The sequence below is a fragment of the Enhydra lutris genome, unplaced genomic scaffold, assembly GCF_002288905.1.
Source record: "Enhydra lutris kenyoni isolate GAN:26980312 unplaced genomic scaffold, ASM228890v2 scaffoldscaffold40, whole genome shotgun sequence".
Taxonomy (NCBI): domain Eukaryota; kingdom Metazoa; phylum Chordata; class Mammalia; order Carnivora; family Mustelidae; genus Enhydra; species Enhydra lutris.
Genome location: NW_019154124.1, coordinates 18,965,578 through 18,989,617, shown reverse-complemented (window position 1 = coordinate 18,989,617; position 24,040 = coordinate 18,965,578). Strand labels below are relative to the sequence as shown.

General features: G+C 35.2%; 1 protein-coding gene across 3 annotated transcripts in view; it reads right to left on the bottom strand.

Moving 5' to 3' along the window:
• The window catches only part of LOC111155214 (transportin 1), a 92,336-nt gene that overhangs the window by 24,843 nt on the left and 43,453 nt on the right, over positions 1 to 24,040 (bottom strand). For all 3 annotated transcript variants that reach the window (XM_022515321.1, XM_022515322.1, XM_022515324.1), the window contains 9 exons: positions 21,671 to 21,820; positions 18,017 to 18,123; positions 16,372 to 16,505; positions 12,386 to 12,467; positions 9,140 to 9,262; positions 6,686 to 6,804; positions 3,717 to 3,777; positions 3,036 to 3,204; positions 1,010 to 1,162 (listed from right to left, as the gene is read on the bottom strand). In XM_022515321.1, the coding sequence (XP_022371029.1) occupies positions 1,010 to 1,162; positions 3,036 to 3,204; positions 3,717 to 3,777; positions 6,686 to 6,804; positions 9,140 to 9,262; positions 12,386 to 12,467; positions 16,372 to 16,505; positions 18,017 to 18,123; positions 21,671 to 21,820 (1,098 nt within the window). The remainder of the gene's footprint in view (positions 1 to 1,009; positions 1,163 to 3,035; positions 3,205 to 3,716; positions 3,778 to 6,685; positions 6,805 to 9,139; positions 9,263 to 12,385; positions 12,468 to 16,371; positions 16,506 to 18,016; positions 18,124 to 21,670; positions 21,821 to 24,040) is intronic.

Sequence of the window (24,040 nt, the reverse complement as noted above, 5' to 3'; positions counted from 1 at the left end):
CTTGTTTTACTTCTGCTACACAAATTACGGCTTTCAGAAGTGCTTACAAAATAATTCAAGTTTCTTGTATATATATATGCCTATCTCCAAGACACAGTAACCCTTTATGGGGGTTGATGCGACTCTCCTACCATGTTTTTAACACTTACCAATGGAGAAAATTGTTTTTCTAGCAGTGGGGATGCTTCTAACATCAGCCTTCTCATTCTGTTCCCTTTATTGTAACAGAAGCATTTGTAAAATATCATGATGGGGTTAAAAGTAAGCCTATGGCTAAATAATAATTAACTGGTTCAAGGTAAAAACTTGTCCTGACAGGTTTTTTTTGTTTTTTTGTTTTTTTTTTTAAATTGCATTCTTTTACTCTGAGTGAGGCTGAGCATCTTTTCATGTGTTTAAGGGCTATTTGTCTTTCCATTTTTGTTAGTTATCTATTAGCATCATTTACTAATGCTGCTATTTAGGTATTTTCTTCCATTTTTGTTAGTTATCCATTAGTATCATTTACTAATGCTGCTATATAGGTATTTTTTTTTCCAGTTCATTCCTTTTGTTTTTTTAAAATTTAAACTCAATTAACAAACATATAATGTATTATTAGTTTCAGAGGGTGAGGTCAGTGACTCATCAGTCTTACATAATACCTGGTGCTCATTACACCATGTGCCCTCCTTAGATGTCTATCATCCAGCTACTCCATCTCCCCCAACCCCCCCGCAGTCTCCCCTCCAGCAACCTTCAGTTTGTTTCCTATGATTAAGAGTCATAGGACTTATGGTTTGCTTCCCTCTCTGATTTTGGTAACAGGACTTTTGGATTTAAACATCTTTTTTAAGGTTAATGTAGATCACAGTGTCATCTGTTCCATATCAGCAACACAAGAGAGCAAAAAAGTATGTGAATTCCAGACTGAAACATCTTTGCTTATTAGAAATAACATTCCTTAAAGTGGTCCATCTGCGTTAGAGCCTATTAAAGACTTCACAGTTCAGTTTTGACTTAGACTTACCTTCAGCAATTGCTCCTAAAACCAAGATGCCAGATTCTTTAACAACCCATTCATGATGAAAAAGCAATTCTTTCAAAAGGGGCAAAATGTGTGGCAAAAGCTCATCACGATACACATTTGCAAGAACATCTAGGGCAGCAGCAGAACATTTTCCTAAACAAATATTTAATTCAAAAACATTACATTAAACTCTATTATCATTAACCCTATTATCGTATTTGTTCTATGTACAACACTTTATTCACCTACAGTTTCAAAGAATTCAATTAAATAGGAAGCAATCTGTCAACAAGAAATATTTTTTGGCCAAGAATTAGAAACCTAATCATGAAGGTATTCTCTTTGCGTATGACTGCCACACTAGGATTCTTTTGTCTACAGAGAAAAATCAAAATACATACTGTTCCACTCAATTTAGTGCTTCTAGGATATGATACCCACTTCTACAAACCTGCAGTAAAATGTGTTTATTATTTCTACTTAATATTCTTAGTGGTAGATCATTTCAAATCAAATACGTAATGACTCAGCAAGAGATCAGGCAAAGAAATCTTACCAAGTCACTAGCACCTGAAGCATAAAACACGCCAGAAAACATTCCTTCCAGATAAAGGAACTATTAGCCATGGAACTATGGATCAATTAAGATTTCATTTAATGTAATAATTAAGAAAACAAAAATATAATTAAGCATAAAAATTTTTCCAAATGGGATTAGGCATACTAAATAGTGGGTCACAAATCATTAAACAATATTAAAATCATTTTTGAAAAAAGGCCGTTAAATTGGCTAGAAGTAACACCTTACAGTCACATCAATAAGGGTCTTGGTTATACTGTATGGTGGAACCATACAAATGAGTACTATACTACCATGAAAGACAAAGAAATCTTAATGTACTGATACAGAATGAGTTAGTCATATGATAAATGGAAAAGAACCAACAGAGTACATGTAATCTCATTTCACTGCTGGAAAGTCAGCCTTGTCTCCAAAAAAAAATTTTTTTACATACATTTTTTTCTGCATGTGCACAGAAAAACTTCTGGAAGGGTATGAAAATGGGTGGGATGTTAAGAGGGAGTAGTTCCCTCCCCCAATTCAATTTACATTAGTGCTTTTGTAAAGTTACCTGTATCCTGCCTCCAGCATAAAAGCAGGGATATACGAGGAGGTGGTATACTAGCCCCCCACTGTGCTGTTTTGCTTTCCATGGTTTTGGTTACCTTCAGTTAGATGCAGTCTGGAAGCAGATGCTCCTCCTTCTGATGTATCATCAGAAGGTTAACAGTAGCCTAACTGCTATACCATAATGTCTATTTCAGTTAATGCCCCCTCCCATCTCATCATGTGAACATTTTATCATCATATATCATCACACAGGTGAATGCAGCACAGTAAGAAATTGTGAAAGAATACATCACATAATGTTTACTATGGTATATTGTTATAACTGCTCTATCTTATCATTAATTAATATTGCTAATCTCTTATGGTACCTAATTTATAAAGTAAACGTTATTGTAGGTATGTTATGTGTTAGAAAAAACAATATATACAGGGTTTGGTACTATTTGTGATTACAGGCACCACTTGGTCGGGTTCAGGGGGCATCTTAGAACATAGCCCCCTGCAGATAACAGGGGCTACTCTACAATCTGACAGAGGTGAAGATGTTGGGCTCTCTTGCTATGGGAAACTTGGGTTCCAAAATTAAGTGTGTCATTAGTACTAGCCATGTTAAATAACCAACCTTGGTAAGTTTCTCTTTTTGCAGTTTCCTACCAACCTAAGGCTGTTGTAAAGATTAAATGGGATATTAAAACAAAACAAAACAAAACAGGGTTTCTACTTGGGGTGATGAGAATGTTCCAAAATTTACTGTGGTGATGGTTGCATAACTCTGTGAATATATGAAAAACCACTGAATTATAGTCTTTCATGAGGGCATTGTACAATATATGACTTAGTTCTCAATATAGTTGGTACCAAAGCAGGCAACTCCATTTTTCCTTTTTGACTTACTTAGATTCCAGTCAGAAATTGTATCATCATCATCAATTTCATCATCATCATCATCTTCCTCTTCAATTCCATCTTCATCATGCTGCTGAGCCACTGTCCTTGATCGATGAAAACGTGGCCTTATATCCTGTTCACTATCAGGAATTGTTTCATCTTCTTCAACATCACCCTTTTTTTAAAAGAAAAATTGTGATGATATTCAATTATCATTATTGAGAGATGACGCCATGTACGTGGTTCCGAAAGTGTACCTAAGAACCACTCCCCTGCGCAGAAAAGAAATCTTTGTCGAGGGGAGAAAAAACTACCTCACTGCATATTAGGTTCAGGCCCTGTAACTGCATTACATTGTTTCCCATCAGCTGTTATAATCCAGACTATCTGTATAAAATTCAGACTATATTTGAAAATTTTAAAATAAACTACAAGTAATTTGAAACAACAGGAAATTTATGCTAACTCTACCAGTGTCACCATCTGGTTCCAATGAAGTTAGAGTACATTAGCACCCAAATTCATTGTTGGCTTCTACCTTTAAACTCTGCAGCATTTAATATATAAGAAGAAACATACTTACACAGGGTTGATTTTAAATAAATATGCTATTAGTCAAATTCAAAGATTCTCTAAAATCAATAAAAAAACAACAACCTTACCTATTCATCCGAGAAGTTTCCTTACCTTAAGTAGGATAATATCTATATCGGAGTACTTCATCCCATTCACTAATACAGGAATCAATCTGTAAAGGAATAAATTCATGAAACAAAGATCTAAAAATCTTCTAAGAATTAGTAAGAAGTCTTAATGACCTTACGCATACTAGAAATACCAAAGAGACAACTACCACTGCTAATCTGGTCTTGAAGCATATTCTGTGATGTCTGTCCTTCTCAAATATTGAGTATTCTTAATACATATCCCAGGCCTCCCTTACATACTCACATATGGGATCTACTGGATGAAATCTTAGTAAGAATAAGGTAGCTTATCAAGAGTGGTTAGAAATAAATCTAGTAACAAAAAATTTAGTAATTTCTCCCCTAAGAATTTATCCTGAACATCCTAACATTCCCAGTTCTTTAAGACTTAATGTTTCTTGATGAAGTAACAAAACTAGAAAACAATCTAAATGTATGTCATTTAGGGCTTGGTTAAAAATAAATTACAGTAAAGTTAAAAATGAAACAGAAATGTGTAAAACACATTTAGCATGGTTCTATTGGAGTTAAAAATAATGAGATTACCCATGTAATTACTTGTATAAACAGACTACTATCTAGAAAGGATATGCAAAAGAAACTGGTATTTTTGGAAAACTGGATAGGCTAAAAAGGGATAAAATTAATCATTTACTTTATTTCTAAAGAGTGTGACACTTTTACAATTAGCCTACATTTAATATTTGTACTCCTTTTAATAAAAGAGATGACAGTGTTTAAAATGTATACTAAGTCTAAAATAATTTATTCAAAAGAAATAATGCAAAAATGGAAAAAGAGCTCTACCAATAAGGTTATTATATTATAGCCTTCAAAGAAAAAATTAGGAAATTTTAATTTTTTCTTTTAAAAGATTTTATTTACTTATCTGACAGACAGAGATCACAGGTAGGCAGAGAGGCAGGCAGAGAGAGAGGAAGGGAAGCAGGCTCCCTGCTGAGCAGAAAGCCCGATGCGGGGCTTGATCCCAGGACTCTGGGATCATGACCTGAGCTGAAGGCAGAGGCTTTAACCCACTAAGCCACCCAGGCACCCCAGAAATTTTAATTTCTTAAGAAATTAAGAACTTAAATTTCCAGTAAAATACTTAAATCAGGATATCATGTCTAATCTGAAGCATTAACATAATCATTAAGCCAGAACCAAGATGTCTGTAAACATGGAATCCCAGGTATCCTGGAGTAGTTAGGAAAAAAAATTTACCAAAACACACAAGGAAAGGTCAAAATACTAATGACTTCAATTCCCTTTGTAGCTATGAGAAGTTTAAGCTTTGACTGGTTTAAGTTTTGATGATTTCCTTTCTCACTGGGCCCTTAACATGTTTAAGAGTCTACTGCGGATAAAAGGTTTTGAGAAAACTTAGGAAGCATTGAAAAAGTCCACAGTTCTAGGGGCATCTGGGTGGCTCAGTCAGTTGAACATTCGACTCTTGATTTATGCACAGGTCATGAAGGTTCAGCAGATCAAGCCCCACCCAGACATCCAGGCTCAGCACTCAACAGGGAGGCTGCTTGGGATTCTCTCTCTCCCATGCCTCTGCATCACTGCCCCCCACCACCCCCACAGCTGGCACATTCTCTCTCTCTCAAAATAAATTAATAAAATCTTAAAAAAAAAAAAAAAAAAGTCCATTGTTCTCTGCTTCTGAATTCTACCTTTAACTGTTCTGGGTGGCTTGGGAAATGTGAACAGCCAAAGGAAATTCATACCCATGACTACCATGTGGGCTTATTAATAAGCACTTTCCTTATAATCTAATGAGAAGGTATTATGATCTTCATTTTATAGATGAGTCAACTAAGGCTTGGAGAGGTTACATTACTTCTACAAGGTAATTAATTTTAAGTAATGGGAGAGTCAGAATTCAAGACCAGTTTGGCCTGCCTCCAAAATAATTCTTTCCCCACACCAGATATAAGAAACTCTCACTCTCCACGTTCATGTGTTAGGCCTTTGCAGAGGCCTTACTTCAAAGAGTTAAACACTTTAATGTCAATTAAATATGTGCAAAACCAATTCTGAGTACAACTTTACCATCAGTAAATTTGTTAACCCTTATTAACTAAAGGAATAGCAAACAGGGGAAAGCAGTGGGACTTAAAATCCCCTAGACAAATATAAAAAATGTGAGACGGCCAAATTTTCAAGCTGAAAAGTCCTTCTAAATTCTAAAATACAGATTAATAGTAATTTAACATTACAGCTAATGAAACAGAACTATATCCAATTTATAATAAATAAAACCCTATTCGTAAGCTACAGGCATTTTGCAGCACAGGCCGATTTATTTCATTCACCAACAATGAAATCATTTATCATCTCTGTCAGTAATTTGGGGGGAAATAGTGAGGACAGATGGAAGACTATAAAATTCTGCAGTTAACATGAGGTAAAGTAAAGAAGTAAAGACAGTGAGCCCTGTCTATCCTTTTTAAGATGGAAAAAATTATAAAGTTATGGAGAAAGAAGAGAAAGAGAAAGTTCGAAGAGAGAATGTATCCATTTGATGGGGTGAGGTCCCTGAAGTAAAAATTATGCTAACCATTTAGATTTTAAGAGACTTCTCCAATCCCTATGCAATTAAAATTATCTTACCAGGAAATACTGAGTACACTATAGGTTAACCTTATTTAAAGGAAGTAATATGTAGTAAAAAGATGAAATTATTATTAGAACCAAATAACTTGTTTGGGCAATTAAGATTATGATTTAGAATAAACCATCTGCAATTAAAAAAAAAAAATCCCAAAAAACAACTGCTTCCTGAAAAATCTCTTTAGTTATAACGCATGCTTATGCCAAGTAAAATTAAGTCTGGCTTCTAGAACTTCCTTCCCTGATGGCAGAATGCAACATGAAAATGTAAAAATGAGGAATCACTATAAATTTAAGAAAAAGGTAGCATTCAAAGGAAGGAACACTTACTTAGGAAGATGCCTTACAAGTACATCTTTGCATATGGGTTGCTCAGCCAAAGTGAGCCAGAATTCACAGGCTTCTAAAGCTACATTTTCGTCTTGATCTTGCGTCCTCTGTAGCATGTACTGAAAACAAAGAAGCATTAATATTAATTGGTTTAGAGCATAAAATTAAAGTAAACCTAATGCTTGCTCAGCAAGTTAAAGGTCCTCTGCTATCGCCTTGAACTTTACAGTGATTCTTAACCTTGGCTTTGATTTTTTTTTTAAAAGATTTTATTTATTTGACAGACAAATCACAAGGAGGCAGAGAGACAGGCAGAGAGAGAGAGGGGGAAGCGGCCCCCCACTGAGCAGAGAGCCTGATGTGGGGCTCGATCTCAGAACCCTGAGATCATGACCTGAGCTGAAGGCAGAGGCATTAACCCACTGAGCCACACAGGCGCCCCTCGGCTTTGACTTTTTTAAGAAGTTCCTGAGTCAACTCTAAAATCCAGCCAAACTTAAGAACAACTTTGGAATGCTGCTTAATGAAAAATGTTCAAACTATGTATGGCATATCTGCTTCTGTAGAGGTGTATTTTCTTTTATGAAACCACTGAGATTTTAAACATGTATTAATAATCAGTCTTCTTGGAAATACCAAAATAAAGACCATTATACCTTTCATTAAAAAAATGAAGAATCTTTTCATAACATAATTATTTAACCTGTCTCTTACATGTATTTTCACATATGTAACATATGTGACATACATGTATCATACAATTACAAAACTTAAATTTTTATATTTAGAAGGAAGTAGGGATATTTCTTAGAGCAACTATAATCTGTAGCCTCTAACATGCCAAGCCAAATTCATTCTTAACTTCTTATTTCTTATTCTTAACTTCAAATAACATTCTTAACCAAATTCATTCTTAAGGAACATCAACCTGAAATTTATCCAAAGGCAGTGTCTACCCCTCTTTAAAAAACCTTTATGTGCAGGGGCGCCTGGGGGGCTCAGTGGGTTATAAAGCCTCTGCCTTTGGCTCAGGTCATGATCCCAGGGTCCTGGGATCCAGCCCGCATCGGGCTCTCTGCTAAGCAGGGAGCCTGCTTCCTCCTCTCTCTCTGCCTGCCTCTCTGCCTACCTGTGATCTCTGTCAAATAAATAAATAAAATCTTTAAAAACAAAAACAAAACAAAACGAAAAAAACCTTTATGTGCAAAAATAAATAAATATAATCAAAGGTACGTATATGATTTCCCACAGTACCTGGGCCTGGAAATGGGGTCATGTGTTAGATGAAGCCTTTGTACATATTCTCTTCCAGACTAAAACATCTCACATGACAAAACGTGGCAACACAAGAATTGTGACAGGCCAATCCCTATTACATTCCACACCATGTCCTATTACCATGCTGAGTACTGCTAAATAACTATACCATTTTAAGTTAGGCTCCCCACAGGTGACATGGCCCCAGCAAATAATAAAATATCTTTTAATTTTCCTGTTCGCTCCAACTTTCACTAAACCTTCAACCAACTTGACCCGATTCTTCTAGGAACTTCAGAGAGAACAGGTTCATCAGAGAAAATGTCTAATGCTGCTTTGCAACTATCTTTCCTTATGCTTTAGAAAAGGAGCTGCTGCACACTACAGATGCTAGCTTTTTTCTAACAGTTCACAGATCCCCATCCTTTAAGAAAATATCTTCCCTCTTCAGACCATATAATTCTTTGGAGGTGAAAGGGAGGATCTAAATAATGTACTATTTAATGCAACTGGAAAGCTATATATATACTACTCACATACAAATGTATCCAGTAATATGAAAAGTAGGTGGTACAGTTTGCCACTAGCAGGACTGAGTACTGCCCAAACAAGTTATTTTGTTCTAATAATTTTATCTTGTTACTACATATTACCTCCTACTAACCTATCATCAACATACTCAAAAATTTCTAGTAAAATTATTATAATTGCATAGGGATTGAAGGAGTCTTTTAAAATCTAAATGTTCTGTTGGAACTAACTGTAACAATTATGTATTTTCTACTCAGAAATTTCACTTTTACCATAAATCTTAAGTGGATCAGATCAGCTTTACCAGTAATGGGTGGAAAGCAAACACTTCTAATTCCAACTCCAACAACACAAGAATGTGCCACTTAACCTACCACAGTTCTAGTAATCATTTAGCCTAACACGTATCTAGCGAACACAAAAAATTTACATAAGTTATTCTTGTTAAAAGCTGTCTATTCCTTTAAATAACTTTCCCCCCTATAAACATCTTCAATCTCACAAAAATCACCATAAACAGAACTTATAATTTTAAAACAATCATGAGCTGTTTTTCATAGATCACTGCCAACAAATGTGTTAAACAAATTTAACATTTTACATTTTGTTCTCAAGATTTTTCTTGGGAGAAAAAGGAGGAGGGCGCCTTTAAGTCACCTGTATTACCTCAACTATGTTATGCATGTGAGGAAGCAGGCGATCCATTCGAACTTCAAGCAACATCACAAGTGCCCGGCATACATTTTTCCGTACCTCTGGTTCTTCATCAGCAGCCAAAGCAAAGAGGTTCTAGTGAATGAGAAACATTTTTTTCTAGTTAAGCATTCCTGTGTATTAGAAAGGTTTATACATAATAACAAGTCATCTATAAGTTAGTAACATTTGGAGAAACCCTAAGAAGATATGGTACAAATAAACACTGTATTAACTGGCCTGTAATACTAGGTTATAAAACAATTAAACATAAGATAGTAACTGCCAAAAAGTATGACTTGGTAAATAATCTAAAGTCATTCTTTTGGAAAGAATATGACTAATTGTGTTTTAAGGTAATTTTTAGGTTTTTGAGAATAAAATCGTGTCATTAGAATATGGGACGCTCATCTAGCTCATCTAGAAGAAGATAAATCTTTAAAATACAATTTATTTTAAAAAATTATACAATTTATTTTCCTTCAAAAGTACTGTGTGTCAAGAGATTATTTCTACCAATCCGGATTCTTAAGGTAGTAACAGGTACAAGTTCTTTAAAAGCATCGATAATGGGGAAATGGATGCTGACTTTCCAACAACTTAACCCCAAACTGCTGTTGTTCACCAAGTCAACTACTGAATAAGCAGTAAAAGTAGCCATTAATCTTATGCTGTTCTTAACAAGTTTGTCACCAAGGTTAAGGGGGAAGAAAAGTGCCTGAATAAACGACAGACTGTTTCATTTAATCTACAAGACACTATTATTTGATTTGCAGATAAGGAAATTTAGAAGTTACCTAACTTGCTAGGCAGGGGAGAATCTGAATATGATTTTCATGGAATTTTAAGTCCACACTCATTCACTATATCTACAAGCCTCCACTAGAAGAAGAGGTTGTCTTTGGTAGAGGTTGCAAAGTGGACATGTGAAAAGATACAGTAAGCCTTCCCCCATCTCATTCTTGAGTTTTTCTTTCTCTGTGCGTGCACACACACACACACACACACGCACACTTACACTTACTTAAAAGTAGTAAAACGATCATTAAAAAAATACATAAAATCCAAAGTGTCCCACAATCTTCTCTCAAAAAAAAAAAAAAAAAAAAAAAATCACACAAACATCTCCAAATTGAGGAACCTGAAAGCTTATTAAAAGGGTTAAGACAATGGAGAAATTCAAATACTAAATGTGACAGTATGTGAAGTACTGTTGTGAAATTTTAAAAATTTCGACCTCTACAAGTCCTGCCCCTGCATCTGACGCTTTCACAACTCTGTAGTTCCTTTTTAAGTCAGATATATTTTACATGTTTCATAGTCTTCATTAAATCTGATGATGTCTTAAGTATAAAAATATCTAGCTTTGTCAAGATACATCTTAGGCATGTATTAATAACCAATACATTTTCATTCATTATTGTCACACTCAGCAAACATCCGCCCCCAATGAAAACAATGATAATTAAAGAAACAAATGATCCACTTATTAATTTAGCCAACAGCTTTCGAGGGTCTACTATGTGTCAGGCACCTCCTATGGAGGTTTACTCCTCTTGGATGGAGAACTGGCTTAATCTTACAGGATTATCAAGGAGCAAGAAAGTGTTCACATGGTATTTAACACCAATGGGAAATACTTTAAAATGTTGAGAAACATGCTTACTCCACTTGCTGAGTATGGTCCTGTGGAATTTTTGTTTTCAGAGAGAATTTTATTTCTTTTATTCTGAATTACATTTCTATAGAAGATGTTGGGCTATTTATTCCTACTCCTTTTTTAAGCTGTGAAACACTAAGAGGAAATATTATTACAACTACTACTTCTAAGAATAATAATAGCTGTAGCTAACATGTAGACCAGCTTATTCTGTAGCAGGCACTGTTCCAATTTAATTACAGCAAATGTCTTTATAACACTCCAACAAGGTAGATCTATTATTGCCCTCATTTTACAGATGTTGAAACTGAAAATATCAGTTAAATAATGTGCCCAAGGTTAGCAGCTGTGGACCTGAGCTTTGCTTGAACCCAGGCAGTCTTATTCCAGACTTTTAGTATTATCCACTGCCCTCTACCTCAAGGTAGACTGAAGGCAGAAAATTTATTTATGTAACCCTAGCACCAAGCACAGTGCCTCATTTATAGTATGACTCAGTAAATATCCAATGAAGACTCATGTTTTAGTCTCAACATTTAAATGGCTAGAGGATCCTACTATTCATAGTCTACTGGTCAGAAATGCTCAGAAAGAAGCTTGTTAATTTAAGTGATGAGGAAAAATGATGACACCATTCCCCTCTTCCTTCTTTTAATTGTCCAACAAAAATACTAGCAGGATGGCCTCTAAAATTTTTAAGCATAACCAGGGTGGGAGGGGAGTGGGTGGCGCATGCATGCGTGGGTGGCGCAGTTAAGTGTCCCACACCTGATTCTGGCTCAGGTCATCATCTCATGGGTATAAGATCAACCCCCACACTGGGCTCTGCACTCAGTGGATAGTCTGCTAGAGATTCTTTCTCTCCCTTTCCCCAACCCAGGGTCACTCTCTAAAAATAAATACATACATCTTTAAAAAAAAAAAAAAAAAAAAGCTGGAGAGGAAAAGACAACTTTCATTTAATGAAAATCAAAGTGAAGTGCTTGAAGAACTTTAACTTGTTCACAATTGCTGTTATCAAGTGGTAGTAATTCTGAAAAACAATTCTATTGCTTTGAGTTCACGGCCAGAAAATGATGCTTGACCTTCTGCTTTTATCAAAAAAGTAAAAGGGACTTTAAATGCTTACAGAGATTTAGGAGTCAAATTTTTCCCAACACCTCCAATTCTACAATGGAAACCAATGGAAAATGAAGCACCAACCTTTTATTAGTCTGTGCCTTCAGATTCTTAATAAAGAACAAGTTTAAGATTATTAGACTCACCAATGTTTCATGTTTCAAATACTGCAAATGAACTGGGACACTCAATTTACATCTGGAATTTGAATAGTACATTCAAATAAAAAATTTCTAGTTAAGATATTAAGCACCCACAAACCATAATCAATGTTTGTACCGTAAGTAAAAAAATCAGTTAAACAGAGAATTCTTTTATTTTCAGTTAACGAAAATCACAAAGTCTACACTGTACCCAATTTTAAGACTATCAGAAAAAATTTAACATTTTCTAACTTTCCCAAAAGCAAAAGGGGGGGGGGAAGGGGAGACAAATCTTACCTCAATAAAAGAATCAATATGCAACATCAGAGCTTGAGTCCTACTGATGATAAACTGATTGACACATGCAACAGCATGAGACCTAGAAACAAAATTTAAACGTTAACAATGCTCACTACAGATTTTTTCTATTTACAGAAGACTGACAAGAACTTAACTATTCCTCCATAAATTATGATGTATGTATAGCCATAAACGTGTTTGTACATACATATATATGTATATACACATACATACCCTGAAAAGAATGAGTTAAATTTCTTTGAATATTTAACACAGAAAATGATGATATATTAAGTGAAAAACACAGGTTCCAGAGGATTACATTAATACTTCTCTCAAAATGTTAAGTGTCAGAAACGGCATGTCCACATTTTTAATAGTAGATACCTCTGAAGGGTGGGACGGTGGATGGAGGCATACTGGAAAACTGTTTTATATACCTACAGATTTTAAAATCATGGCTATTTATTCCTTTTAAAACTAAAATGATGAAGTCTGTAGTTTTTGTGTTCAGATGTAGCCAATTCAACTCCACGGCAATTCCTAATGGCACTACCTTTAAAAACACCCGTAAGCCAATCACTTCTTCCTTAGTCCAAACTATCTGGATTACTCCAACAGGCTCTAACTGGTTTCCTGACATCCTTTACAGACTATACTACAACCTTTTACAAATACATGAATAACATCATCACATTACACCCTTGTTCAGGTTGCTCCAAAAACACATCATCTAACTTTTCCTACAAAAGATCAAATGGTAAATATAAGTGGGACACAATCTTGTCAATTTAAGTGATGAGGAAAAATGAAGACCATTCCCCCCTTTCTTCTTTTAATTTTCCAACAAAAATACTAGCAGGCTGGCCTGCTACTACAAGCCCCCACCACCTTTTAGACACACATAAATAACATCACATTACACCCTTGTTCAGATTACTCCGAAAACACACAATCTACTTTCCTACAAAAGAATGGTAAATATTACAAGACCTCTGTGGCAGCTTCATCCCCCATCCCCCAAGCACAACCTTTTAAAAGTATAAAATCATTCTTAGCTCAGGTTATGGGCTGAATTTGGCCCCATGGGTCATAGTTTGCTGACTCCTGGCCGAGGCCTAGACCTTCCACTATGCTGTGGTTACTCCTACTCTCCTAATTTCATTTCTACTGTGCTACAAAGTTTTCTTCTTTTGTCACTGTAAAAGGCTTGTCCCTAACTCCAGGACCTTTATACTTGGTGTTACCTGTCTTATACGTCCTTCTCCTTGACCTTTCAAAGACTTGCTACTTTAACTTTGTTCAGGGTCTCTGCACAAACGTTACCTTTATAGAAAACCTTCCATATATAATACCTGTGAATCACTGTCTAATCCCTTATTCTATTATTTTCCACAATATTCATTATGAAATTATTTGTCTGTTCTGTCTTTTCTGATAACCCAAGAGAAAAAGACAAAAGAAAAAGGTACTACAAACAGACAATAAACCTATGACAAGATGTTCAACATGATTAATGACAGAGGTAAACCATCAAATTCATAACGAAACACAATTTTATATCTGACTGGTGAAAATTAAAATACATCACAATACTTAAATGCTGTGCACCCAGAGAATCTTGCGCTTTGTTAATAGAGAGTATAAATTGATGCAACCACCCTGGAAAAATTTTGGTGTTCTTTTCTTGTTATTTGTCTTTTGGCCTAGAAATTCCTCCCCAAAGGTTTTATGTCTTCCTAGAGAAACTCTTGCAAATACACAAACGGAGACAAGAAATAAATGTTTTCAGCAGTACTATCCACAACAGCAAATACGTGGAAGCCACCCAAAAGCTGCAAAGGAGGGGGAGTGGGGGCAGATAGCATGAATAAATTGTTTAATCACCATGCCAAGTAGTATACAGTAGTCAAAACAAGTGAGCTACAACAACAAAATATGGATGAAACCTTAGTAATATAATATTAAATTTAAAAAGCCGCCAAAGATTAAATTCATTAAATACTTTCTATAAAGTTAAAAACAAAGACATACACACAAAGACATGCATTTTACATATATATGCAATACATTTATTTTTTAGGGATGCCTGGGTGGCTCAGTTAAGCATCTTGCCTTCAGCTCAGGTCAGGATCCCAAGGCCCTGGGATCAAGTCCAGCATCGGGCTCCTTGCTCAGTGGGGAACCTGCTTCTCCCTCTGCCTGTCGCTCCCCCTGCTTATGCTCTCTCTGATAAATAAATAAAATCTTTAAAAATATATATATATTTTTAACAATGCAAGGGAAGGAAAAAGTTGGGATGTGATGTGGGTTGTTGTCATCAAGATCTTAGCTTTTGTTCTAGGTGGCAGTGATTATTAAAAATACCTAAAAGGTAACTAAAGACAAAATGGAAGTGGGCCATGATGAGAACATCATGAGGCAAAAATCATAACCCATCTTTGTGTACCTCTGGTAGGGTTTAAAAAATAAAATGCCTCTAATTTTTCAATTGCTTAGTCATGTGATGGATAAAATTACATTCCTTTGCCTCATTCTATATTCTCAAAGTTCAACAGTTATTGAGATGGAAAAAACATTTTTAAGAGTACATATGAAATACCAGTTAAGCTGTATAAATAAGATAGTAAGTAGTAATACAGAATAAAATCCTATAAAGATGGAGTTCAGTGTATTGCTAAAACATACAGCAGATACATTTATCCAAGTATACATTAAAATGGAAAAAAGTGTTTACGGGTATATAGAACAGATTCTCAAATGGGTAATAACGAACATTCACTGAACAGGATCATTTCTGTAGTACTGAATTCTACTGAGTTAAGTTTAAACAACTGACCAGCTACAAAAATGTATTAAATTACAAAAAACCTGTGTGTCCAGCAATAGTAAACAATTGCCAGGATTATGTTACTTGGATTTTTCTGTTACTCTTTTACTTGCTAAGACCTGGTCACAAAAAAGTGAGTTTCTTTCTTAGAAGTAAAGTAGGCAAATTACCACACTTTCTTTCATCACCTTACTTTAAAGATTAATAGACAACTTCCTAGGGAACATGAACTCTATCTAGTTAACTATTTCGGGAAGAGTAACATCTTATTTGGGGCATGTTACTACTTATTTGCATGGCACTACCATAAATGAGCATGTATCTCTCTGAGAACAACACTGCATTAAGTACCATTTAAGATGAAAAATAACTAAAATTAAATCGGGGTAAAAGAAAAAGAACTAAATACAGAATTTATGCGAGAGAAAGATGCCTGATTACCCTCTGGTCACACTGTTTAAACCATAATCCTTTGAATACAGCTTGGGATCTTGGGGGTAAGCTCCAAAGGACATCTAAATGAACAATCACAGCATATGCAGTAAAGTTCATGCTGTTGGATGGATATCCTTAAACAACCACATCTAGGAACCCTCATAACTTCTACTTTAAATAGCAATATGGTTTTTGGTCATTCTACATAAATTAGAAACAACAAAAAACAAAGCAACTACCAATCAGAAGAGCAATGACTTTTCCACAGTAGCAATAAACAAAAGACAAGTTAGATTAAAACACATTAATTGGAGATGAGAGGGGAAAAAAAAAGTACAGCAGTTTGGGGGAACTTCTGGTGTAGTTACAGACGGGGTCTTACACACTTAAACTGTGTGAAAGCATCTTGATAATTATAGCTTGACAGGATAACAGATGATAAGTTAATCAAAGGTTAACTTAATATTTAAATATAATCTTGCAACAACTATATGCTAGGCACCGTTTAAGAAACTAGGGATATATACAGGACAATAGAGCAGCCCAAGGTTAACTTCTGCCCAAGCAGGCCTACTGATTGCACAGTGTTCTAAAAAATCCTTCCACCTTCACGCTCCAAATGTTTTTAATTAGATATAAAACTCTTAATCTAAAATTACTAAATAATCCAGATGTCATATTGGAGGGTGAGTTAATTTAATACTGCCTACACAAGTACCTGATTTTTGGACTACTGTGCTTGAAGAACTGTAAAAATTTGGGGATCATGATGTTGAGAGGACGGTCCAACACATCACTATCTAAAATCTCAGCAGAATCTTCACAGATCTTCTGAAGGGCGCCAAATGCTCCCTGTGAAAGACATTTATATCATTAGAACTAAAAATGAAGGCATTTGAAAAGCAAACTGAAGAATACTGATGAATTTGTATGAATTAAAGTTCTCAGTCCCCTTCAAATACTGCTTCATAAAATCCATAAATTCAGTCATCAATTTTAAGACAGAAATCACTATACCACTAAGTTATCTAAAATTTCAGTTCAAATATAATGGTATGTTTTATCTTAGCATTGAATGACTTACAATTAGAGGATATTCTGGTTGGCAGAAACTATAGTAAAAAAGCTAACTTCTCCTGAAATATTCTGGTGAATTTTAGAAGTCAGAAAGTCTTAACATCATTTAAAAGTTACTTAATATGTAAACCATTCACTGGATCATGGTGACAAAATCAGTTAAAAGGGCAGAAAATTTGAATTAGCAACTATTTCCCTATAACCATTTTTACACTAAAGGGGCCAACCTAGAGCTCCTATACACAATATGCAACCTACTAATTACCTCAAACATCTAATTTACTGCTTATAATTCCACCAGGAGGAGAAACCTGGTGCTTATTTTCATGGTACAGTTAACTGAAGAATACTTTCTTTTTCAAAATGTGACTTATGTAGAAGCTCCATAATTTCATGATTACTGCAGTTTTAAGTTTTTATTCTTGGTTAGTGACTGTTTTTAAAAATTCTCATATCCTTTCATATACCAAAGCACAATTTAAATTTAATCAACTCTTACTCGATGGTTGAACACTATTATTATTTTAGTTTCTCTGTAATCTTAGTGTATTTCTTAGGTGTTAATGGAAAATGTATATATGAGAAAGTAATTTTTTTTTCTAGGGGGAGGGCGGGGAGAAGTGGAACTTTAGAGACCCCTTTGCTTACTCCCTCTCTTTCCAGTCCCTCCTTTCCTTCTTTCAGATCTGGCAACAAACTGCCAAATCAAAAGACCACTTAAAATTTTTTGTTAGGTTATTTATTTAGAAAAAGCAAAATACCTAAAATGGTTTCCATTCAAAACAGATTTCTACACAAACTAGAGGCCTGGTAATGAAAGAGATATTTAAAAGTACTAATAAATAGTGAGAAATCCATGGACTTCCTTTCCCATATGGAAAGGTTGCTATTTATCAGTGGCAAATAGGAGATTATAATCATTACATGATTAAAGCTAGATTACATATACTTTAGCCATGTCATAAAATAAGAGGCACAGAAACAATTTAGAGAAGGCTGAAAGTGCTCAAGGTTGGTAAATTTAAGCCTATCTTTGAAAAATAGCACATTAATGGATTGACTGATTATACGTCCTTGTAGCAATTACAGTAAAGAGGCTTCATAACTTAACAGTCATTATAGAAAACAGTAAGATAAATGGTCACTAATGTAAAATAAGAGGGTAACTTGAAGCTTTCAAGTTTTTGAAGTTGTATGTTTCAGAGCAAGTATTTTTTCCAAAGGTTGAAAATACACAACATGACAAGAAAAATAGAGAAGAAAATGTGAAAAGCATATTTCTTTACCTCACAAGTGTTGTAATCTTCAGAATCCAATAGGCTACAGAGTTTCGGTAGGAGGTCAGGCCAATTCTGCAATTCTCCCTTGGAGGCTATGGTTGTAATCAAAATACCTTGAAAGGAAACACATACCATCAGGGAATCTGACTGCATTATGTCAGATACTGCCACACGAATGCACGCATGCACACACGCTCATTTAAATGGCCCACATCAGCCCAGGACCTCTTTTCACCCCAACACATCTGTAGAAAAACCACAGCATAAATCAGAGGTTTCTATCTTGTTTTCCAACACTTCGTTTACCTTCTTTTGTACTTTTAACAATTATATGTACAAAAAACTACACGCCTCGCTCTTTTCCAACAATAACAAGAACAGTTCCACTCATTATAGGTGATCCCTGAACAATGTGGCCGGGTTAGGGATGCTACCCCCCAGTCGAAAATCAACACGGAACTGCGGACTCCTCAAAACTTAACAGCCTACCGCTAACTGAAAGACTCAATGATAACATAGCTGGTTAACAAATTTTGTATACATGTATTTTATATGGTTTTTACAATAAAGTAAGCTAGAGAAAATGTTATTAAAAATCACAATACAAATACATTTATTTTATCTACAGAAAAACCAATTCCACATGTAAGTGGACCCATGCAGTTCAAACCTGTACTGTTCAAGGGTCAAACGTGTTCCTCCTTTTATAGAAATTGTACACAAAATAGTAGAAAGAAAATATACCAAAACATTAGCAGAGCTTATCACTGGGTGATGAGTACCTGAATCTAGTAGTTTTTAACAAAAATGCATAAAGCGAAAATCAGCTCTCTGACTAAGCTAGGACGGATCACAGCCAAGGACCAAGGTAGGGAAAATTAAAGTAGATGAACCATCAATGGCTAACAATCCTGTGTGCAACAACCCTTCTAGTGTGGAAAGACCCACACAGTCCTCCATCAGTTCCCACTTATAGGATCAAGGATGAATCACTGGCATCATCCTTGTTTTTCTCTGCCTTAGCAAATTTAACATGAGTAAGATAATATACTTCATTTGATGATTATAGACCTTTTAGTACCATAATTAAGATTTGTATAAACTCTGACAGCAGGCAAATTATATGCACTCTAAACTTCAAAATACTAATTTGTAAAAGTGAGAAAAAAAGAAAAAGTGTTCTCTTGCTATTTTGAGAACTCACAGTGAGACACGCAAACAAAATGCCTGCCTGGCATACAGTAAATAATCAATTACTAAACAGTGAATTCTTCTTGATTCTGTGTATAAATGGTCTTTGAATTTTCCAGTTAGTTTTGAGAAGATTGCTCCCAGTGGCAAAGCACTTAAAAGCCTAACGTTGTTAGCCAATATGTTCTCTGCACTAAAAACAAACAAACCCCCTCCAAAACCCCCCATCAATTATATGGTAAGAGTCAATGGATTGGTAGCATTTTTTTAAAAATATTTATTTATTAGAAAGAGAGAGAGAGATCACAAGTAGGCAGAGAGGCAGGCAGAGGGGGAGGGGGAAGCAGGCTCCCTTTCTGAGCAGAGAGCCTGATGCGGGGCTCGATCCCAGGACCCTGAGATCATGACCTGAGCTGAAGGCAGAGGCTTAACCCACTGAGCCACCCAGGCGCCCCGACTGGTAGCATTTTTAAGACATAACCCTTAAAACAGTCTTCTAGTAAGAGCAAAAAGCATCAAGGCCAAGGGCAGAGCTGCTCCTTCTTCCCAATTTTTCTTTCCTAAAGTTAAAATTTTTAAGAATTAAGGGTAAAAGCAAGCTCTGGATCTGCCTAAAGAAAACTAAATATGTCTTAAATAAAAAAAAAAAAGCAGTAACAAAAATTAAATGCCAAGCTACAACTTGGCACTAACAGACTGCTGACATGCATTACTTCTGATAGAAGAACATTAGAGAATGTTGATAGACCAACAAATTCAAATTTAAATGGCCCATATAGTTTCATCTACTCCCCGAAAAATCTTTTTCCCATATTATGTAAACACACATAAAGGATAGTCACTAAAATAATAAAATTACAAACCAACCACATACTCTTTAACAGGAGAAACAATTTTACATTTGTCTAATGGATTACCACACAGTCAACAAAATGTAGTCTTCTCAAATAAACTTCCTCGGCAAGATTCCTAATATGTAGTTAAGATTAAAAAGATTTGAGAAGTTTGGCATATACTCACCATTCTTTTTTACCACTGTCAAGAGGAGGGCAGAACATTAGGAAGGTATAAGAGAGTCCATCAGAAAAACCAGGAATTCCCTTTTCTCAAATCACAAATGCCCTCCATCCATCCCATTTAAAATCAGTGTTAATAATGGCAGTATTATTTTGGGAGAAGTCACAGAGCCTTTGTTTTTTAAGTAAAAGATGTATTGGGTACTTTTCCGAAACCCACCACGAGACAAAAAATACAAAAGTAAAAGAACATTCAATGAAAATGATTTAATCATTATGGAGGTTCTTAACTGACTTCCATTGAACCAACCTGCCAGATTAACGGAAGCTTTTCAGATCTTTGTGAAATGTAGTTGCTTTAAGTCCCATGGCATACTGAATGCTGCCCTTTAGTAGGCCACTTTTTAAGTCCTCCTGCCTATTTCTGCATCCATGAATGCTATCACCAACTATCACCCAACAGTCAATTGTGTTTACTCCCAAACCTATTTATACCAGCTATAAACATTTTAATTCAGTATTACATAAACTGATAGTTCTTTAAGTTGAAGAACTCTGAAGACTCAAAAATTGCTGTAATTAGATACAGACAAGGCAATTATTATTATTTTTTTTTAAAGATTTTTATTTATTTGACAGAAAGAGGGATCACAAGTAGGCAGAGAAGCAGGCAGAGAGAGAGGGGGAAGCAGGCTTTCTGCTGAGCAGAGAGCCGGATGTGGGGCTCGATCCCAGGACCCTGGGATCATGACCTAAGCTGAAGGCAGAGGCTTTAACCCACTGAGCCACCCAGGCGCCCCAAAGACAAGGCAATTATTAAAAACAAGGATAGAAAATAGCAAAACCTAATGTCCTATTCTTTCTTTTCTTTTTTTTTTTTAAAGATTTTATTTATTTATTTGACAGAGATTACAAGTAGGCAGAGAGGCAGGCAGAGAGAGAGGAGGAAGCAGGCTCCCCACTGAGCAAAGAGCCCGATGTGGGGCTCAATCCCAGGACCCTGGAATCATGACCTGAGCTGAAGGCAGAGGCTTTAACCCACTGAGCCACCCAGGCGCCCCCTAATGTCCTATTCTTAAGTTGTTTTACGAAATTTTCTTTCCATGTAAAGAAAGTGCAACGAAATTATATCCCATGTTTATTATACACGGAAGTCAGATAGTAAGGAACTCAAAAAAAAGGCCATAGTCCTAAATTAGTATCATTTGTTTATGTCCCACTTGATGAACTTTGAATAAGCAACTACCAGTGACTCTGGTCTCACTAATTAAGGGCTTTTACTATAATAATGACCATTATTTCCAAAGCATTTGAAAGTGGCAATGAAAAACCCCCCTCTCCTCAAATTCAACATGAAACGGATGACAAAAGTTCCTATGAGAATAGTCTACCATCTCAAAAAACAATCCAGTTACAAACCAGATAAGCAAAACTATGTAACAATGTAACTTACCTACAGTGGCTCTAATCAAAGGAGAGGAGTCACCAATATTGTTTAAACATTCACTCTTAATAAAGTCTGTCACACCATTTGGGAAGTTCTGAAAATGCGCTTTCACGTTATTCTTTAAAATGAGACCACTCAATGATCTTGTGGGTTCATCTGTAATAAAACAGCATTATTGACTTTTAAAGTAGTTTTCATTTCAAAATATGGAAGAACAGTAACTTTTAAAATACTTATATTCAAAAATTGATTGCAACATTCCAGTAATTTTGCTATAACCAGGAAAAAGGAAAAAAAAGTATCATAAATGATTATCGGAAGATTAGCTCCATGATTTGTAGTTCAGAGTTTCTCAACCTTGGCATTATTGACATCTTGGGTCAGATAATTCTTTGCTGGGTGTTGTCCTGTGCCTCCTATGATATTTAGCAGTATTACTGGCCAGAGATGCCAGTATCACCTTCCCAAGGTACTAACAAAAAAAAATGTTTCCAGATAATGTCTGGATTGTTGGAGAAGTTGAATGGATTGCAATGGGGGGTGGGGAGGAGGGCAATCTGCATCTGGTTGAGAACCACTGACTCAGTTTGAGTTAATTTAGTTTATATATGGCCACTGTACTCAAGCTTTATTGGACCTGATACAAACATCAAATTACAGATCTGCAAGTATTAGTGACTACAAATATCCTATTAAAAAATTAAGTGGACAAAGAATACATGGGATCACCTTCACATACAAATAAATGATGTTCATTTATATTGTTTTTCACTTGACTCTGAGCTAAAAAGAAAAAAGGGTAAAACAGTTTTAAAATTTTCAGAAGTTAAAAATAGAATTTACATAAGAAAGTTTAGTCCATAGATGGGTGTCAACAAATTTTTAAGAAGAAATTTAATACCAGTAGAATGTAACTGATGCTTTACCAATTGGCATCACCACCAGTATTAGTAATAGTTAATATCTTTTGAAGCTTATTAGGCACTAACACTGCTAAGTGCATTTCAAATAGTGTGCTTTTAATCCTCACAACCTCATGAGACAGGAGTTATCCCCACTGCATAAATGAAGAAACTGAGGGCTTTGCCAAAGTCACACAAGGCTATTAAGTGGGGAAGCCAAAATATGAATCTCAGGAGCCTGGCTCAAGCCTAGACTTCAATGCATGCTGCAATATCACCCTCCTTAAAAGACTGGAAGACATGAAGAGCTGGTGTGGGGAACAGAATATGCTATTACAGCACTACTGTTTTACAAACGCTATTTAAAAAACTGAATACTCTGAGTTTGTTCTAGTTTGCAGTATGCTCCCATAGTCTGACTGGCACTGAAATATTCCAGGGTGATGTATACCGACGGGCAAAAAGAATAGCAAAGTTTCTCTGCACATAAACCCCATTCAGGTCATCACAGCAATATACTCTGAAACCTTTTATGTCACCATTTAGAAACTTCTTTCTGGTTTCAATTACAACCCATTCCAATGAATAACATAAAAACAAAACAGAAACAGTTCTAAATTCTCTTGCAAGTTTAAAACTGCCATAAAATAAACGAACAGCCAGATTTTTAACTTCTTCAAGCAATAATCCTTTTGTCTAAATTAGCCCTTAGTAATTTAGTCATATAATTTTATCTTAAATGGCATGTATTTGTTTATAAGAAATCATTACTGCTTTTTACAATAAATGCTGTAAGATGAAGAGTTTTAGTAAGTAACAATACAAAGCAGAAATGGTTTAAAATTAAAAAGTATTTTTACATTAAAATATTTACTTAAGCTAAAACATGTCCTGTCCTAAATCCAAAGAGCCACAAATCAACCATTTACTAAAAAAAAAAAAAAAAAAAAAAAAGTTAAGGCTTTACTTTGTTGGACCTCAATTTGCTATTAGATAAGCTTATCTCTGAAGTCTCTTCCAGACCTAAAATTTTACTCCATACTTCAGTGTAAACAAATTCACAAGAGGATGGTGGACAGATTACTAAGTAAGCATTTCCATTTAAAGATGTTATTTATGTTCCTTCAATAATATGATGACCCCAATGCCAGTTTTGTTTAAAATAAAAAACCAGACATAGTAAACCTGTGTTCCAAACAAGACCCAAGAATATTATGTTACACAGATGTTAAGCTCCTATGTCCTTTGAGAAATGGTGACTAATGAAATGAAGGTAGTCACCCATCCTCTCTTGCTTTTTGAATTCTGTGGTTCCTTTTAAAAATACTTACTCTTATATCCCCAAAACTTCAAGAAAGAGTATAATATTCTAACAATCTCTAATATTTGGAATTTATGGTGCGCACACAACATGACAGAGTAGATGGCTTGGTGAAAATAAGTTTAAAAATTTTCAAGTAGAACAGTTTTAGAA